Source organism: Centroberyx affinis, unplaced genomic scaffold, assembly GCF_046629955.1.
Source record: "Centroberyx affinis isolate AG114_WGS23_722 - 3 ecotype Tasmania unplaced genomic scaffold, CSIRO-AGI_Caff_v1 ptg004262l_1, whole genome shotgun sequence".
Taxonomy (NCBI): Eukaryota; Metazoa; Chordata; class Actinopteri; order Beryciformes; family Berycidae; genus Centroberyx; species Centroberyx affinis.
The window spans coordinates 144,480-162,359 of NW_027281990.1; the positions used below are offsets into that span (position 1 = coordinate 144,480).

The following is a 17,880-nucleotide window of genomic DNA, read 5'->3' on the forward strand; positions in this document are numbered from 1 at the left end:
GTCCATGATCTCATGGGTGTCCTGGGCTCCTTATTCTGATTTATCGTCGTTTTTTTGGGGGTTTTTTTTGTTTTTTTAACAAATAAGAGGGTTCTTTGAGTTGTTGCGGTTCTATATAGACCTGCTATATAAAACTCTGCTTTTTCTGAATGCAGCTTCAATACAAGTAGCACAACCACTCAACCATATAGGACCACATGCATGATTATGCAAATATGTGCATGCACACACATAAATACCCACACACACACCTTCTCCACTGTCCTTCTCTTCCTGCAGGGGTGCGAGACCTGCCCTTTCCCAGTTCCCAGTCCCTGCTAGGCTCAGTCAGGTGTAGCCGCACACACACACACACACACACACACACACACACACACACACACTCACTGATGCACACATGCAGAGCCACGGCCAAGGAGAGCTGTGTGTGACTCTTGAGTCTCACTCCAAGTCTTCAAAGTCAGTGAAGTGTGTGTGTATGTGTGTGTGCCTGTGTGTGTATGTGTGTGTGCGTGTGTGTGTGCGTGCGCAACACTAAGGAGTTGCCCAGGGGAAAAGGGCACAAGAACAGCTAAGAAGGGCCAACTCAATAATGCAAATACTGGCTCATTAATGAACATAATACATAAATGAATAATGTCCTAATACTTGTGGCAATGATATAATACAAGATCTCCCATTTTTAGAAACACAATTTTTGCCTCATCACTTCAGTTATTTGCCTAATTTCATCTGGCCAAGCCGTAGATTCATTGCATGGTTCTGTTGGTTAATTAGTGTAATTACGGGAGAAATTATTTTAGTTTTTTTCAGTTTTCTTTAGAAATGAGAGAGATAATAACTTCCACTGACAAGACAAGAGAGATAATAACTTGTAGCGAGTAGAGAGGCCATGTGACTGTCTCGCTCCACATAGGATCATTTAGGGTAAAAGTGAAGACAAAGAAATGTCATGCTTTGCTGTTGTTAGGTGAAAAACGTCTTACTGCAATTTTGGTGAATTTGATATTTGTATTCAAACCGGAGGAATGCGTGGTCCACTGTAGTTTGAGAAAATGATATAACCTTCAAAATCCATTGTGTACATTTCAAAGGATGCATGGCCTTCAAACTTAAAAATCAGGCTGGTTTTTGACATTTTGGAGGTCTGAGGTTCTGATGCAATAGCGACTACTCCTTAGAAACCTCACAATACCTCCTTGTCCAATTTATGTACCACTTTGACTCAGTTACAGTGGAGGCATTTGCATGTATAGGGGCATTGGCATCGTGAATTGAAAACCTACTGTGTCTGTGCCCTGTGTTAGAATAGGTGTTCTCATTTGAGTTCAGATTTAGGGTAGGTTTGTGCTTCCCAGCAAAGTCTAACACTATACAGTTGGTTCAATTCTTCACATTCGTGTCTAATCGACAAGATGTCTGGGTATTATGTTCGGGGTGGGTGTTGCGTTCGCCAGGAGCAAAGTGAAAAAGTTACAAAAAAAAGTTGGTGTGCAGCTTACCCAGAAAATAATATCAAACTGCCTGAAGAGAAGTAGCAGACGTTCTTTTCCCTCAGAATGAACTACTTGGTTTTGAAGCATAGCCAGTGATTCAATAGTCGATTGGTGGAAGCTTTTATCTAAAGTTGATGAGTAAGTGCCAATGTTTTTGCGTCAGGTTAACACCCCCGAATCCTGTCAAGCTATTAGTGTCTCCTGCTTATCGCTCTGATACAGGCTGAAAGAAATCTCACATAGTTTTCCATGGTCTTTTCAGTCTATATTTGTGAATGTCAACAAGTCTCCCAAGGCTAGAAATACAATAAATAAATAAATAAATAAAACAACAGAGGCAGAACTCTCTTGGTGATGGTATTGGAGAGATAAATACTGGAGCTGCAAGGTTAGTCTTAGGGCTTTAATCCAGAAATTAAATTTCATATTTAGCTTCTCAACAGGAATCTGCAAGGTGTAAGGATTTGGCCACTGTCAGGGTTAAGGCTAATTGGTGGTTTTGGTGACTCTGGCGTGGACTTACAGCACTCCTGCGGGCTTCGGTTGTTGCGGATCAGAACCTTCTGATTCGCGGTCCGAAACAGGCTGGTCCAGTTGACGGTGTTGTAGTAGCAGAGCTGGCTGTTCTCGGCGATGTGGACGTTGCCGGCGCTGATCTCACTCAGAGACTGGAGCTGCAGCGACGAGATGCCCTGCTGCTTCAACACCAGCAGGGAGATCCCACTGAGGAGGAGGAAGAGGAGGAGGAGGAGAGAGGGAGAGGGGGCCGGAGAGAAGAAGGAGGGTGGTGGAGACCAGAGGAAAGGTTAGGTGGAGGAGAGAGAACGAGAGAAAGGTGGACAGAGAGGAAGAGAAGGGAGATGAGAAAAGAGGGAGGAGGTGGAAGAGGGATCAATTAAGTTTTATTTAATTTGATCTATATCGATATCTATTGCATTCTTTCTCCCTTGTCTTATCTTCCTTGCATTCCCTTCCTACTTTCCCTTTCTGAATCCCTCCCCCTCTTGTCCTCGATCGTCCTCATCTTGTCTCATCCCTCGTTTATTCAAGCTTTGTCTCTTTCTTTCTTTTCTTTGCTACCCCGCCATCCCCCCCACTTGTACAGCTGAGGACTGACAGGAGGCCAGGGAGGTGTCATAGCCATCAGACAGACAGAGCGTATGCAGGATCAAGCATGGGGCAGGGGTGGGTGGCAGGCTGTAATTTGTACTGCGGCCTGCTGTTTCCATCTGTAGGTGGATGACACGTACACACACACACACACAAACACACACACACACACACACACACACACACACACACACACACACCCCACTGTCTGCATCGCTCTATCAACCACACAGACACTCGCTATGTTTCCATCCAACTGTCACAGCCAATTTTAAGCAAGTTTTTGAATTGTTGCAAAAAAAATAAAGTCTTTCAAGAATTGCTTAGTTTTGGGCCTGTTGTATTTTGGTGTCAGGAACCTCAACTATTGATACAGGCTCTGTGCTGCTACACACTCATGTACACTTGAGGCATGGAAGGGCACTGTGCTGGCTTAATGACTGCATCTTGTTTGCAGTGTGCTTGTGTGGGACGGGCTGGTGGAAAGTAGTGTGTGCGGGGGAGCGTGTATGCTCCATCACGTTTGCAAACATGGACTTTTCTCGCCATGTCACACTCTTTCCACTACACGCTAACAGTCGGTTGTTGCATGTCTAAATGAAACTAAAATTGAGTTATTTTGGAAATGATGTGAAAGTGATTTCAATGACAGTGTCTGTGTGTTGCTGTACTCCTATCTTTGTGAGAACCAACTGAGGACATTTTTGCGTCATTGTGTCATTTTGGCCGGTCCCTCCCTACTTCAAGGGGCTATTTTAAGGTTAGGACTTTTTTTGTTTTAGGGTTAAGGTTAGAATGAGAATTAGGTTAAGGTTCGGGTTAAGGGTCCATACAAGCGTGATAATGGATGTCATTCCCCTCACCTCTACATCAGTATTATGAGTAGTAGTGATTAACGTGCATGTTCAGTGACCAGTGACAACCTACTAGAACATTATTTCATCAGCTTATTATCCAGTTGGATATGTGAACTACTGTATATGTGACTGACTTACAGTGATTCTACCCATACATTCAGCCGATTTTACAGTCCTGGGTTGAAAAGTCCCTGTCAGTGCACTATACTGTAGTTTGGGCTAACCTGTCTTTCCATATTTCTTGAACTCCCAATGAAGAGAAAGCCATGCTGTAGCAACTGATAATGTATTGACTGAATGATAATGTAATAATGTTTCAAAATGTAGTCAAATATCCCTCTAAATGGGTGGAAAATGTGTTAAAATATGTTAATGAAGTGAAATTATGTTATGAATGGTTGTCAAGGTGGTGAAGGTTTGTGCTTAGGTGTGTACCTGTACAGCGCTCTTCCCCCAATAGTTGCCAGGTTGGAGAAAACACTCAAGTCTGTCATGTTGTCGGGCCAAGACTGGATGTTCAGGAAGCCTGAATGGACCGGGACATACACACATACAGACACACACACACACACACACACATTATAATGAGTCACTAGTTCTGACAGGCTAGACTCAGCTGTCCATCATAACATCCTCTATTGCACACAGAGACAAGAATGAAAAGAGCAGAGAGAATTGGCATCTCTCTGAAATTAGCAACGTTCCAGGACCAGAGGAACCACACCAAAACACATGACATTATCAGCCCAGGCACCACAGTTGAAAGCAGCCAAGAACTACTGAGGCAGCAAAAGAATGTTTTTTTTAAATCCCTGCTTTCTTTGGGGCAGCAGGGTGGCTTCGTGGTTAGTGAGATCGCCCTTCAAACAAAGGACTCAAGATGGCAGCCCTGCATTCAAAATGCTTTTATTCAGTGGCTTTTGTGATGGTTACTGCCTGTGGTCCCAATCCAACATCAATCACAAACAGTGTGTGTAGGATAGCTACATATCCATAGTGGTAGGCACAGCAACTCCACTGAGAAGTTTTGAGCCAGCTATGACGACGAGTGCAATGTTTGATATATCAATATTTTTGCATTTCTTTTATCTGCCTCTGTGCTGTTGAATCATTTAGGAGATTAAATGAATAGCTGAGAGGACGGCTGTGGCTCATTTAGGATTTTCAATAATGGATTCGGAAAGATGAAATATTTAGCGGAAGAGCGGGAGGGGGGTACGTTCCCCAAGCCGGCAGCAGAGGACAAACAAAACGGTTGGATGAGGTGATGACACCGGAGGAGAGGAGAGGAAGAGGAGGAAGGTAGAGGAGGGGGAAGTGCAGGTACTCCTGAAGACAAGGATAACAAAAAATTGCTTTAACGTTAAAAGGAAAAAAAACCGACACCGCATAGACTCAAGGATGAATTTCCGCTGATATTTGATTGCCTGATGAGGAGAAAAGGGTTGAGGGTGTGGCGGGCGGTCTGGTGCCCTCTCCAACTAATGAAAAGTATCCGGCTCCGTAATATTAGCATGTGTGTTTCCCCTCCCACAGGATGCGTCATTCTGTTTCGCAGGGTGGAGGGATGATGGGTGGAGGCGCGTGGAGCTGCGGAGAAGAACGGCGCTCGTGACTCGTTGACAAGAGGGCGATAACCTTTTGCGGGGCCTTCATCGTTTGGCGGACATCATTTTGTTTGTTAGTTTCGGTCCCAGCTGAGCAGTAGCGGGCTCCGAGCCAACGCTCATTAACAGTGTTTGATGAGAAAAAAAAAAAAAAAAAGCTCAGGCAATTGTGAGGGATCGCACAGACGAGGCTCGTAAAGATGAACGCGAGCTGAACTTCCGAGGCGCACACGCTCACACTCGAGCTGTTGATGCTACTGCAACAGAGAGTAATAATTACAGCCAAATATGTGGAAATACACAAAACAAATTCAATATGATTAGAGGTCGCTGTGACAGTAAACAATGCTTCTTCTATTAAGGTCATATAGTGTGTATGCGGTGCTCAATAATGAGTTTATAGTGACCTTATTGTGCTTTATGGTGTTTTTATCTCCTATGGTGTCACTATAATATTCCTATAATATCCCTATTCCTGACGAGAGGTCAATATAGGCATGACAATGGATGTCATTCCCATCACCACTGCATTAGTATAATGATGTTGAGGTAATGGGAATGGTGTCCATAATGTAGGATCATTCCTATGTAATGTAGGAATGCAGTATAATTCCTATATTATTCCTATTCTGTTCTATAGGCACTACAGTTACAATAGCTCTATTATACCTAGGGACTGCTGTGACATTTCTATAGTATCCTAAAATTGATTATATGATTGCTATAATTGTTTTTCATAAGGGTAACGGCAATAGCAGTTCTGATTTGATTCTCCAGCTTGTCTTCTTAGACGGTAAAAATGTCAGCCCCCCCATGTTGTGTATAGTTTAGGATGCTGAGGGCTTATTAGCTCTGAAGCTCCAACGCACTATAGAATCGTTAGCATTGTAGCGGTTGACACTAATTGCCTTAATGACAAAATCAGCAGCGGTGGGGAACCTCACAGCTCCACCATAGGGCTCCTTAAGGGGCCATTCTGCTTGCTTTGACTGGAACAAGGTTGGAGGGGGGGTTGGGGGGGAGTTCTTCCTAATGGAGGTAACAAGCTGCTGCCTGCTACACACCTGCCCGTGCTGAGCTACGACTGTGTGTACAGCAGCACATAGGCTACACCTGTACAAGGGAAAATGGTGGGGAATGAATGAGTAACAATCTCCCCTCCCTCAGCAAATACTGTTTAAGTGCCCTTCAGCAAGGCATTGAACCCCAAACTGCTCCAGTAAAGCAGACTGTTTTTTATGGGAAGCTTCCAAGTGTGAATGTGTGTAACTGTATGAATGTGAAGCAGGGTGGTGCTGGAACAGAGCATGGTGCTCAGTCAAGGTCCACTGGATAAATGCAGGTTAAAAAATGAATAATTTTCCTCAGTGCTGTCAAGCTGAAATTTGATAACACACAAGCACAGAGGGGTGAAATTCCTTACCACTGACTGTCTAACCTGAATTTGCCTCACGCTGAACAACGGCACCAATTTTTCTGGTTTGTGTTGGTTTCAATTTGGATTTGATTTTCAGTTTCATTTAAGTTGTTTTCTTTTATCAAGTTCTTCTATTTTGATTGTCAAATCGAATCAGAATGTCTTTGAAGAGGCTATTTTGTGTCTAATGTTAACAAAGAAATAGGCAATTACAAACATCAGAGAATGTTTGTCATACAATGTATTGATAATGACTCTGAGTCTTATTTCTATGTCTCTTAATGATACTCTCCACACTTTCATTCCGGCTTTGACCAAAAGATATGCATGTAAATTTAAATATACATTACTCATGTTTAGTTTACTCATGTTTAGTTTAGTTTCATATATTCCTCAAGGAAGAGAACAAAAGGAATCCAGGCCCGAAACAACAAGAAGGCCAGAAAGACTGACAGCTCCAAGTTCATCATCCCTGCCATGAAGAACAGCGAGAAGACCGCACAGCTTCCGTGTGTTGCTGAATTGTTGCCAATGTGCTTTCTCAGAGCTTTTGAAGATATTGGCAGACTTACTGTTCTCTTAAAAGTACCCAAAAAAAAAAAATGTTTTTCTCTGCAGTATGGCCTATTCGTGTTTTTGCTTACTTGATGACATGACATGATGGTTTATTTTTTAAAAGCTATAAACCTTGGTCTGTGTTGTCCCTCCTTTATATTTAAAGCTTAGCGGAAGGGTTGGTGGTCATGACTTAGACTTGTTTTTCTTGTCATTTTGATTTTCACAAAGTCAAAGCAAAATCACTATTAAGCCTCTAAGTTGCAATTTTGAGGCGGAAACTGTGCTTTCAAAGTCAAAAACTGCTGCAATGTGGGAGGAAAGGCTCTGCTCTTTAACCCGCCACACAGCTGCCATAGAGCACCATAACTCATATGACAGGAGTGACAGGAGTTATGTGCTGAAACAACCCAGAGATGTATGTACAGTACGTATACAGTATGGAAAACACACTGACACAAGCACCAGCTCCTCCGAGAGCACCGTCGATGGAAAAAAAAATCTCATTCAACCTTGCCTCACTCTTCTTCTGTCAGTCTTCCTCTCTCTGCCTTCCTCTGTCCTCCCTCTCTCTCTCTCTCTCAATAGGCTTTGCGATACAGTGGCTTTGGGCAGCGAAAGCAAAGTGAAAAGATCATTTAGACAGAGTTCAGGTTCCGCCAAGAGCCGCATTACCGGCGTGCCGATGGAGACGGCAAATTACAGTGTGGAGCCTCTTAGAAAAAGAGGCCATGGGCACCCAACCAAGGGTTAAGAGTGTTAAAGCGCCGATGATTACAGCCCAAGTCACAATGCTGAGAAACCCACTTATGCTAAATTGCTTGGGTTGATCGCCCACTCTCTGGATGGACCTGACCCGGTGATATGTTTTCAAAGAGATGCTGGCGCATGAGAGCTCACAGAGAGATGGACCGAGAGAGAGAGAGAGAGATAGAGAGAGAGAGAGAGAGAAATGAATGGAAGAGAGGAAAGGAGAGAGAGAGAGAGAGAGAGGGGGCGGTGTGCTGGTATGTAGGATGCGAGCTGTCCTCCTACACAGCTCATTTGAAAGCTATAGCGCTGTCGAGACGTAACCCCGGGGTCGCAGAGGCAGGTTGACGGCTCGGCGGGGGGAAGTCACGTTCTCCCTGACAGCTGTGAGAGGTGACAAGCTGGGGCCCGATACGCATCTCTGACTCTGTGGGGCTTGGCAGGTTTCTGTCCCCGCCGCCAGCTCTCGCCGCTGTTCGGTTAAAAAAAAACAAAAAAAAAAACTTGCAAGTCCACTTTGAGCGATTCCCGATGGGTGAATTTGCATTATTCTTTATGTACTTTAGTAAGACCCCCTTTAACCTTATCTTGGGTGATCGGGTTGCAATCGAATAGCGCAAACAAATGCGTAAAATCCCGTAAAAAGATCCGGTCGTCCAAACCATCTTCAGAAGTGTTCAGAGAAGCATTGACAGATGCAATGAGTCGCTAATCCACATACAGCAACCACAGACACTTTAGTGCACTGATCCAACCAGCAAGCATGCAAAACAAACAGGCATAAGGCAGTTCTGTTGGTAACATACTTGTCAAAAATCCATTGCCATTACCCATAGATGTGGAGCAAGCCAGACAAGGCGTTTACTGTCAATTTTAAAGGACGGAAATATTGCCAATCTGGACGGCAAAATTCAATTTTATTGCCCATTTTGGCATTTTATTACCCAGGTGTAAATCCAGCTACATCAGATCTACTGTAGAGCCAGTCCTGACAAGAGATGCGTCTTGACGCCAGGTGAAAAGGGGGCAATGTTTCATAAGCCTGGGGCCTTTGCAAACCCGTTCAAAAATGTGAAGAAGGAAAAAAAAAAAAAAAAAAAAAATGAAGAACTGACACATTGGAGATACAAGGATTCTGTCTGATGGCAGTGTCATATGGTTCGGTCGGATGGATGACAGTATACATGTGGCTCAGCGGTGGTGGTGGTGGGGATGTGGGGGGGAGCTGGAGGAATGAGGATCCGCACCACATGTTTTGGATCTTTTCTTCATGGTGCGTGAAGGGAGAGCTGGGTGTACGGGACTCAAGGCTAGGGACTCCCCAAGGGAGCGGCAGAGAGAGAGAGCGGAGAGACAGGAAGACTCATCTCATATTCATCTTATGCTGCAATGTCTGGCCTCGGTGTGGACGGTCTCAGGCGGGTTCGACCAAAGACACACACACACACACACACACACCACACACACACACATACACACACACAAGCAACATGCATGTACACACGCACCAACATACTCACATATACAGCACACATGCATGCACACACCAGCAGATGCAAGACATCACATTCAAGGAAAGGCAAGCAAGGAAAGACACCGACACACACAGAATACATGCACACACACACACACACACACACACACACACACACACACACACTATATGTCACTCAAGTGCAAGTGAAGGGATAAGGGTTAATGCAAATTTGATGAGGGGCATAAAATCATAAAGCATAATTTATTGTGAACAGACAAACTCCATGCTAATGAGTTTGTTCTTAATCGAGGTCCAGTATTTTTTGTATTTGTTTGAGGCTGTTTTGCACACATTGTACTGTACGGTAAATACTTGCTCATTATACATTTTCCTGTTGACATTACCCACCTGTGATCTCCCGAACGGTGCGGAACACGTTGAGCTTCTCTGGGTCCAAGGCTTCAATGTTGTGATAGACATCCCTGTGGATGATAACGGACAATGAATATGACAGGGGAAAGAGGACTGTGCGGTGCATTTGCATTTTATGCTGCATAAATAAAGGAGAAGTCCAATGGATTTTCTTAAAAGCAATGAACAATGAGCTGTGGGTCTTGCCTGAGGGGTTTCACGTCAATGTCCGCTAACAATGCTCCGACACTTGATGCATGCATGCGAGTAAATCTCCCACCATACACTCCCGCAATTTTGGAGACTTTCTTCCACGCGGCTGCACGCTTTAATTTGTCCCCGCGCTCAAAAAAAGGGATGCATCATAGATAAACTGGAGACGGCGAGGATCAGTTTCTCCTCCATGATGGGTAAAATAGATGGAAGTTGGACGGGGATATTTCATGAGCAGATGTTACTCAGACGGACACCTGGCGTTCCATTTGTCAATGGCAGATATTTACCAAAAAAGTTGATTTGAGCTCTACTTTAGATCATTTCTATGCCTGTCCTCGTTCAAATTAATGGGGGGGGGGGGGTAACTTCGCTGCCAGTGGACATTCACCGCTACTTTGGCATTGTCGAGTCAAAGAGACCACTCATATGTTTTGAATACAAAAAAAAATGTAAAAGACACCAGGAAGCGGCATGCGATCTGTCTACTTTCTTCTCGCAACGATAAACCAAGTACACCGGAATTTGCTCAAATATTTGGAAATGGTAGTTTACATACATACAATTTTTGCTGTGTTCTGAGTCCACAAAATCACCCTCTACACTAATCTACACTCTCACATGCCACACTTATCCCCCAGCACAACCACTATACCCTCCTTAAAGTAATTTACCCCACTTATCAGCGTCTATACCGGCACGGCACCGCTCATACTCTCAAGTCACTTTTGGCATAGTCACTCCGTTTTGAAATTGAATTGAATTGACATTTTTTATTGACAATATAAAAAATATATGACATATATACATAAATAATATATGCACAGCCTCACCAGGAGGCATCATATCTTTGTACAAAATTTGTCAAAAGGATAAAACACAATAAAGCCCAAGAGGTCCATTGTGGTCCTTTGGGTGTAGGGGTGTGTTTAACTGTTAGTGATTGAATGAGTATGTGAGCACAATAAGCATAAATGAATGAATGTGTGTGTGTGTGTGTGTGTGTGTGAGCACGTATGTGCGTGGCCGCGTGTAGGGGTAGGGTGGCGGGGGGCAGTAGAGAGAAGGCAGCAGTACAATACATATTCAGTACAAGGTATCCAACCAATTCAACAATTAATACATGAGGCAATACTACACTATACAGTGTAAAACTATTACCTTTGATAAAGAACACAGGATGGTGACAGGACTAATTTGCTTCCCTTTTTGTATAGAGGAAGCAAATTAGAACATGGTATCTATCGTCCTGTCTCCATTTTGGTTTGTTTGCCATCATCATGTTCATTCATCCACTTACCACCGTGCTTATATTTCATATTCAGGCTTTTAGCTGATGCTCTTATCCGGGGCAATTTACATTAACAGTGGAATAAGTGAAAAACACATCTTGCAGTAACAATATTTCTCAGGTGCTGACATTTATGCCGACGGGACCCGTGCTGAACGGGTCGAGCTGAGGTACAAAAATGTTGCTGAAATTAGAAAATGTCATTAGGGATTTATTTTACGCTAAAATATTAGAGATTTCTGACTTTTTTTGTGTGTTCTGCTCACTATAAATGTCACTTTCTCCAGCATCTTGAGTAGTTGCCTGTTTTCCAAATCCACTCTCACCCTTTGATTCCGGTGATGAGGAAGACCAGGTTGCCGTTAATTTTGGTGCAGTTGACAAACTTGTCGATGTTGCTGGAGTCCACTGTCTGGGCTGACTGCAGGCTGGCTGTGCCGATGCCATCGCAGGCTGGACACACACACACACACACAGTTTAGTAAAACAACAAATCACATTAGTTTAATTAAATGCCCTAGAGATTTAGACAAGTTGTAACATAGCAGATTTTAAGGAGCTATACGTAGCATTTTTAAGCATCAATACATCATTGTCAAATTAATTGTGATATCTTATAATTACTCTAAACAAATGAGACCATGGTCAAGATCTCCCTGGCATCTTTGCCTTTATTGAGGAGGATAAACATGTTGGATGTGATTTTTCCATCTGCATTTCACTCCTTCTACCATCTGTCATTGCCAGAAACAGAACGCTTTAGCTCCATTCGCACTGAAGCACCCTCTTCCTGTTTTGTGCCATAGAGCAATATTAATTTGTGCCATAAAGCAATTCAGTAGATTTCCTGCCAAATCTGACCCGGTGGCACACAATGTAAAATTCAGTGTAGAGGCCGGTAGAGGCTGCCAAACTTCTCTTGTTGGTTTATGGTAATTATACTAATGTCTCAAAATTAATGTGGTAATGATTTATTGTTGTTAAAATTCTATATGTAGCAGCTTTAAGATAGAGACGGCCTCTTGATTTGACCAACAATATTTACAACAGCACTGGATTATCACTGATTATCACTAATCATTTGCATCAATGAGTTCATAAATGCCATAATAAATGGGACATGGGCTAAATACTTACACAGTATGGAAAGTTACTCTAGATTTGTAGTTCTGCCTGTGGTTTACCTTTAGGACAGATGTCGGTACAGGAAATGCACGTCTTGACGCGGTTCTTCTCCACCTCCATCTTGTTACTGGGGCAGGCTCTGACACAGGAGCTGTGGTCCACCACAAAGTTATCTGGAAAACAGGTCATCATGAATGTCAAATACAGGCGCACAAACATACGCCAGACCTGATTTGTTTTAACCCATTTACAATCGGTGCCAGATGGCTGGGGTTTGCCACACAGGACCAGACCACAGAATAAGTGCCAGTGAGCGCGGACAATCGCAGGAAAGTGTTGAAAGTCGATGTAGTTTACTTTGTGTGACTGATGCTCAGCTGGCAGCACCTGGACTGTCCTCATGTGTGTGACCCTGTCACATCAAGGCGAAAAGTTGCATACTGTAGCTTTAACTCCACTATATACATTTAGGATCCTATAACAAGACAATGTCAACACACTACATTTGGTTCATAAAGTGCAATTGCTTTATATTCTGCAATTCCTGGATAGCATTTTTCTAAGTCCTTAATCATTCAAGAACAGCTGTATAATCAGAGATGTAAGGCAAGGTAAACTACTAACTAGCTAAACTCACTTTTATCACCTCTTTAATTTGTCAGTTAGAACCGACCCAGCTTTTGTTTTACTTTTATTAGCCGTTACTACATGAATTCATAGTATACATTAAAGTACAAACACCAGTGTAATGTGAGTTGCATGAAAATGTGGTCTTTGCTTGCTGGTTGATTGCCTGATGGTGATGGTGTCCACCCACTGGATTACTTAACACTGATAGACTGGCCGTGAATGTGAATCAAGGCCCCCTGCATCTGATTGGTGTTCTTGTTCCCTTCCAAAGCTTTGATTTGCAGGTGAGGGCAAAACTCTGTGGTGCTGCTGCACAAGGATCTACTTGCAGTAATGGGGAGCTTAAGCTGTGAATGCGAATCAAGAAAAACAAAACAAAATAGAAGAAATCAGAGCATTTGTTTTTGATGGTTGGGGTTCCTGGAAGATAGTTGCATATATTATCGAGACCAGTCCGCTAGGGCTGGTCAGAGCTGTATTAAATGGATGTGTAAAGAGAGGTATGTTCCAAGGCACACCATATCTGGCCCAAGCCCCCCCCGCATCTGATTGTAGTTCTCGTTCGTGGCAAAGCTTTGATTTCTCAGGTGAAGGCAGAACACGAGGAAGAGGTGCGTTGCTGTTAGTGACACATGAACGGATGTTCACGTGTTCAAGCATTTGGGATATGGGGGAATGGCATGATGTAGCAGGCTAACTATGCATTACCTCTGTGTGGATGTTATGTATTAATAAGTCCAAAGTGTGTAAGTGCTAAGTGTTGTCTAGAGGTGTGTGTGTGTGTGTGTGTTGTGTGTGTGTGTGTGTGTGTGTGTGTGTGTGCATACCTACGTGCATTGCAAAGAGCCCCTTATTATCCTAAAGTCATGCATAGGGAAAAAAGATTCTCTAGGCATTTTGATAGATGTACAGTAATACATTTGCAAGCTTTTCTGTGCTGTTAATTGCTTTAAATTGAAATGTTTATGAATTAACTAATCAATTAATATATTTTAACAGAAAGTAGAATAGGGTGGGAAACAATATCTTTATTAAATTCACTTAATTTAAAACATCAGTGTCATACACTCATTTACCAGAGGAAAAAATATTTCCTTGAGTAGGAAGAGCGAGCCGCAGTGTGCAAACCTTTTTGTGTATTTTAATAGGGAAGCATGTTGTGTTGATAAAGGGAACCACAAACACCTCTCCCTCTCCTTAGCATAGCGAGGATGAATAACTGCAGGAGTTGTAATTATTTCAGGATAATCTCACAAAAGGTTTACGGCCTTCACATAATATTCTCACGTTGATTGGGCATGTGTGGCATGGTCGATAAGTGTGTGTGTGTGTGTTCTCGTACGTCTATCCTTGTGAGAGCCAGTTGAGTTTTAGACCTTCAGAGTGAGGACATTTTGGCCACTCCTCACTTTAGAAAGGTTAGGATTTGGGATTAGGGTTAAGATTAAAATTAGGATTGGGTTTAGGCTAGGATAAAGGTTACGGTTAGTTTAGCATTAGGGCTTAGGTTTAGGGTTAATATTACATTTAGGATTAGGTTTAAATTAGAGTAATCATTAAAGCACTAGGCAAGATACTTAAGTAAAAATACACCAGTCTTATCAGCTTTATCAGACAGTTGTGTACAGTTTACTGACGTCACCTTTTGGTAGGAATGTGGTTTTAAAGTCCCCAAAATTAAGTTAAAAAACATTTACACTCGAAGTGAAGCTTTAAGGTTAAAGATAGTTTAGGATTAAGACTTGAGATTAGGGTTACAATTATAATTAGGATGAAGTTTAGGTTTGGGTTAGGCATGCAGTAGTGAGGATTAGGGGTCAGGGAATGAATTAAATCAATGGAAGGTCCTCACAAGTACAGCAAGAAAGTGTGTGTGTGTGTGTGTGTGTGTGTGTGTATGTGTCAGGTGGCAAGCCTTACGTGGACACTTCTTGACACAGAAGGCTCCATAGGTGTACTTTGCCCTGGGGTTGTGTTGCAGTTGGAAGGCGGTCTGGCTGTAGACAAAGGCCTGGGGGCACTGGGTCACACACGCCCCGCTGTCATTGAAGTTGGTACAGGCCTACACACACATACAAACAAGAACACACACACACACACACACAGTGTAAACAGCCGTAGCAATCCAAATGAAATATCCCTTTTGACAGGGTGCCTAAATGATCAAGGTCATGCTTGACACATTCAATCAGCTGAACACTTTTCACCATGTTCTGTAAAACTCCATTGGGAGTTTTCAATTCCAATTTTGTCTATCTGTTCACACAAAAGACCAGCGTTGCAGGGTAGTCATGGCAACAAACGAGTGTAAACAGGCCAAGTAGCAACCATTTATTTCCCCTTATTGTTACTCAGCAGCCCAGCGCTCCTCAAGAACAAGATGTAAATGCCACGTAGCTGCAGCGAGCGCAAAACACAAAGGCTGCTATTTTGGTGAATCGAGGCGCAAGCGGAGGCACAAGTCCACAACAGATTTTGGTGATTATGTGACCTGCGGTGCTATCGCGGCGGCGGTGCACCTGCGGCACGTGTAGTTGGTTGTCTGTAGTTTGTGAATATGTGTATGGTTAATGGCTCAATAGTTAATGGAAACGCTTTGACCATAGCTGTGGTTTTGTATTAAATGTGTGGTTTGGCTTCTTGCAGACGTCTGCTGTTAAGAACAAAACTCATGTCTCAACAGGTTCTCTCTGAAGCCATGGCCAAGACTTCTACTTGGCTGGGTCTGACAACATGTTATGGAAAAAGCTGAATTGATGGGGTTTTAGTGTAAAACGCTTGTGCATATGCCCCTTTTGGATCATAATAATAAAAAAAAAACACCAAACATGATATTTGATGTTCATTGTTCAAGATTTCTAAATCACAGATTTTCTCAAACACAGATGGATACAGGCTCTAGAGTGCTGCTATTCCGTGAATATATTTCAAAGTCTTAAGATAACTAATACATTTAATACAATTGAGACTTGGATCTCTCGTTTGGAACGTAGCTCTTCACTTCCTGGTTTATCCACTCTTGTATCTAATAAAAGATGAAGTGTGAAGAATCGAGAAGTGCAGAAAATAATGAGCGAGAACTTGCCTGTCCAAACTCATGCAGAGGAGCTCCATAAGCTCTGAATTACAAGTTTTACACACACAGGGATGAAAATAAAACTGATAAAGCACACGGCAGAGAGCCAGGAGGGAGCTGCAGAAACAGGTTTGTACTTAATGGCGAGGATCGCACATTGTGAGGAAATGGGAATTAAATGGCATTTAGTGATATTTCCCTTACAAATGGCATTTTAACAGGGGAATGCAGTCTAGAAAAAAGTGGCTTCTTTTGCTCTTAAAAGACGTCTTTTGCTCTTAAAAGACGCCAGAGACATTTTACTTCCTGTGACCTTTTACTTCAGAGGAAGTAAAAGGTCACAGGAAGTAAAATGTGTCAGGACTGTGAAATAACATGAATTGTGCAGTACATCAGGAAATGTTTCTTGGGTTTTGCAAGATTTCGCAACCCATTCAACAACAGGTTAAAAACTGTGATTATTTTTTTTTTTGACAGGATGCCATAAAATCAGTCTTTTAAGCCTGCCAGGCGAGGATTTGGAATTGAGGTGCAGAAAGGAGACGAGGGGAGAGAAATCAGTCGATCAGAGAGAGAAGACAGGAGGAGGGAGAGGGAGAGAGAGAGAGGGGGGATACAGGATAGAGGGAGACAGAGAGATACAGAGATACAGAGAGTAAGGATGCCTTTACTGGCTTTTGAATGATTTTGGAACTGTCTTATGTCATTATAGATACTGGTGATTATGGACTATTGTATAGTTCATGTTCCATCTCAATATGTTGAATATAAATATATAAATTAATATTTTGTTTCTGCTTTGGTAATGTTGTTTCTGATGAAGTCATGCCAATAAAGTCATTGAATTGAGTTGAATTGAATTGAGACGGCTTGGATTGTGGCTTGTCTTGATGTGTGTGTGTGTGTGTGTGTGTGTGTGTGTGTGTGTGTGTGTGTGTGTGTGTGTGTGTGTGTACTTACAAAACAGTCGGTGTCCTTCGGTCCAAAGCAGCCACCTGCGCACTCACGGTGGCAGCAGTCGCTAACGTAGGGACCGAAACAACGGCCGTCACACTGCTCGGCACACACCGTCTTAGTTACTGTGGAGTGAAGTGAGAGAGAGATAGAGAAAGAGAGAGAGAGAGAGAGAGAGAGTGAATATGTACATAACAAGTAAACTACACCCGAAATGCAACAGTTTCCCTAGTCTTCACAAAGTTTATGCCAGAAGTCAGTGTGCAAAATTTCAGCTGCAAAATGTGTTACTTATCACATTTTACAGGGAAATGGGCACCATACTGAATGATGAATCGCAGTATAGATAGCTAATCTGTTCTTATTGGATTGCTATACTTCTGTAGTGAATGTGAAGCAGTTTGTCACCTGCTTTGGCAATATATGGGATCCAGATATGTCAGTAAAGCAGCAGTTGAATTGAGTGAAAGCGATCTACAGTATCTGAATCAAATCCCCGTGTACAACCACAGTCTTCTACTCTCCACCTCCACTGGAGCAGTTGGGGTGTCAGGCTTCTATAGGCGACTACTGCCCCGCAAACGTATAAGTGTATGCTCGCGCGCGTGTGTGTGTGTGTGTTTGTGTGTGTGGCGGTTTGCGTGTGTGTGGCGGGTTCGGCTAAGGCCGGAGGAGCGTCTCCGCCACCTCCTAGCTATCTTCAATCATGTTGTCATCTCCCTGCGAGTGTCTCTGGCTGGATGTGACAGAGTGATTGCGATTCCTATCTCGCTCAGCCGTCCCGCCTGTCCGCCCTCTCCTCGCGGTGCCCGTCTCGGGTTGAGCCACACGGGCTGCCGTACGACAGCCACGTGTCAACGCACGCGCGGCCGGGCCGTTTCAAAGATAAGGACAGTTGGGAAGAGACGCGT

The 17,880-nt window shown here is 43.2% G+C and overlaps 1 protein-coding gene across 1 annotated transcript in view; it reads right to left on the reverse strand.

Annotated features, from left to right (window-relative positions):
- The window catches only part of LOC139664384 (receptor tyrosine-protein kinase erbB-4-like), a 109,505-nt gene extending 94,516 nt beyond the window's left edge, over positions 1-14,989 (reverse strand). The window contains exons 1-6 of the mRNA XM_071543186.1: positions 14,860-14,989; positions 12,369-12,482; positions 11,511-11,637; positions 9,678-9,751; positions 3,899-3,989; positions 2,020-2,219 (exon numbers count right to left, since the gene is read on the reverse strand). Coding sequence (XP_071399287.1) covers positions 2,020-2,219; positions 3,899-3,989; positions 9,678-9,751; positions 11,511-11,637; positions 12,369-12,429 — 553 coding nt within the window. The 5' untranslated portion in view covers positions 12,430-12,482; positions 14,860-14,989. The remainder of the gene's footprint in view (positions 1-2,019; positions 2,220-3,898; positions 3,990-9,677; positions 9,752-11,510; positions 11,638-12,368; positions 12,483-14,859) is intronic.
- Positions 14,990-17,880: the final 2,891 nt, after the last annotated feature.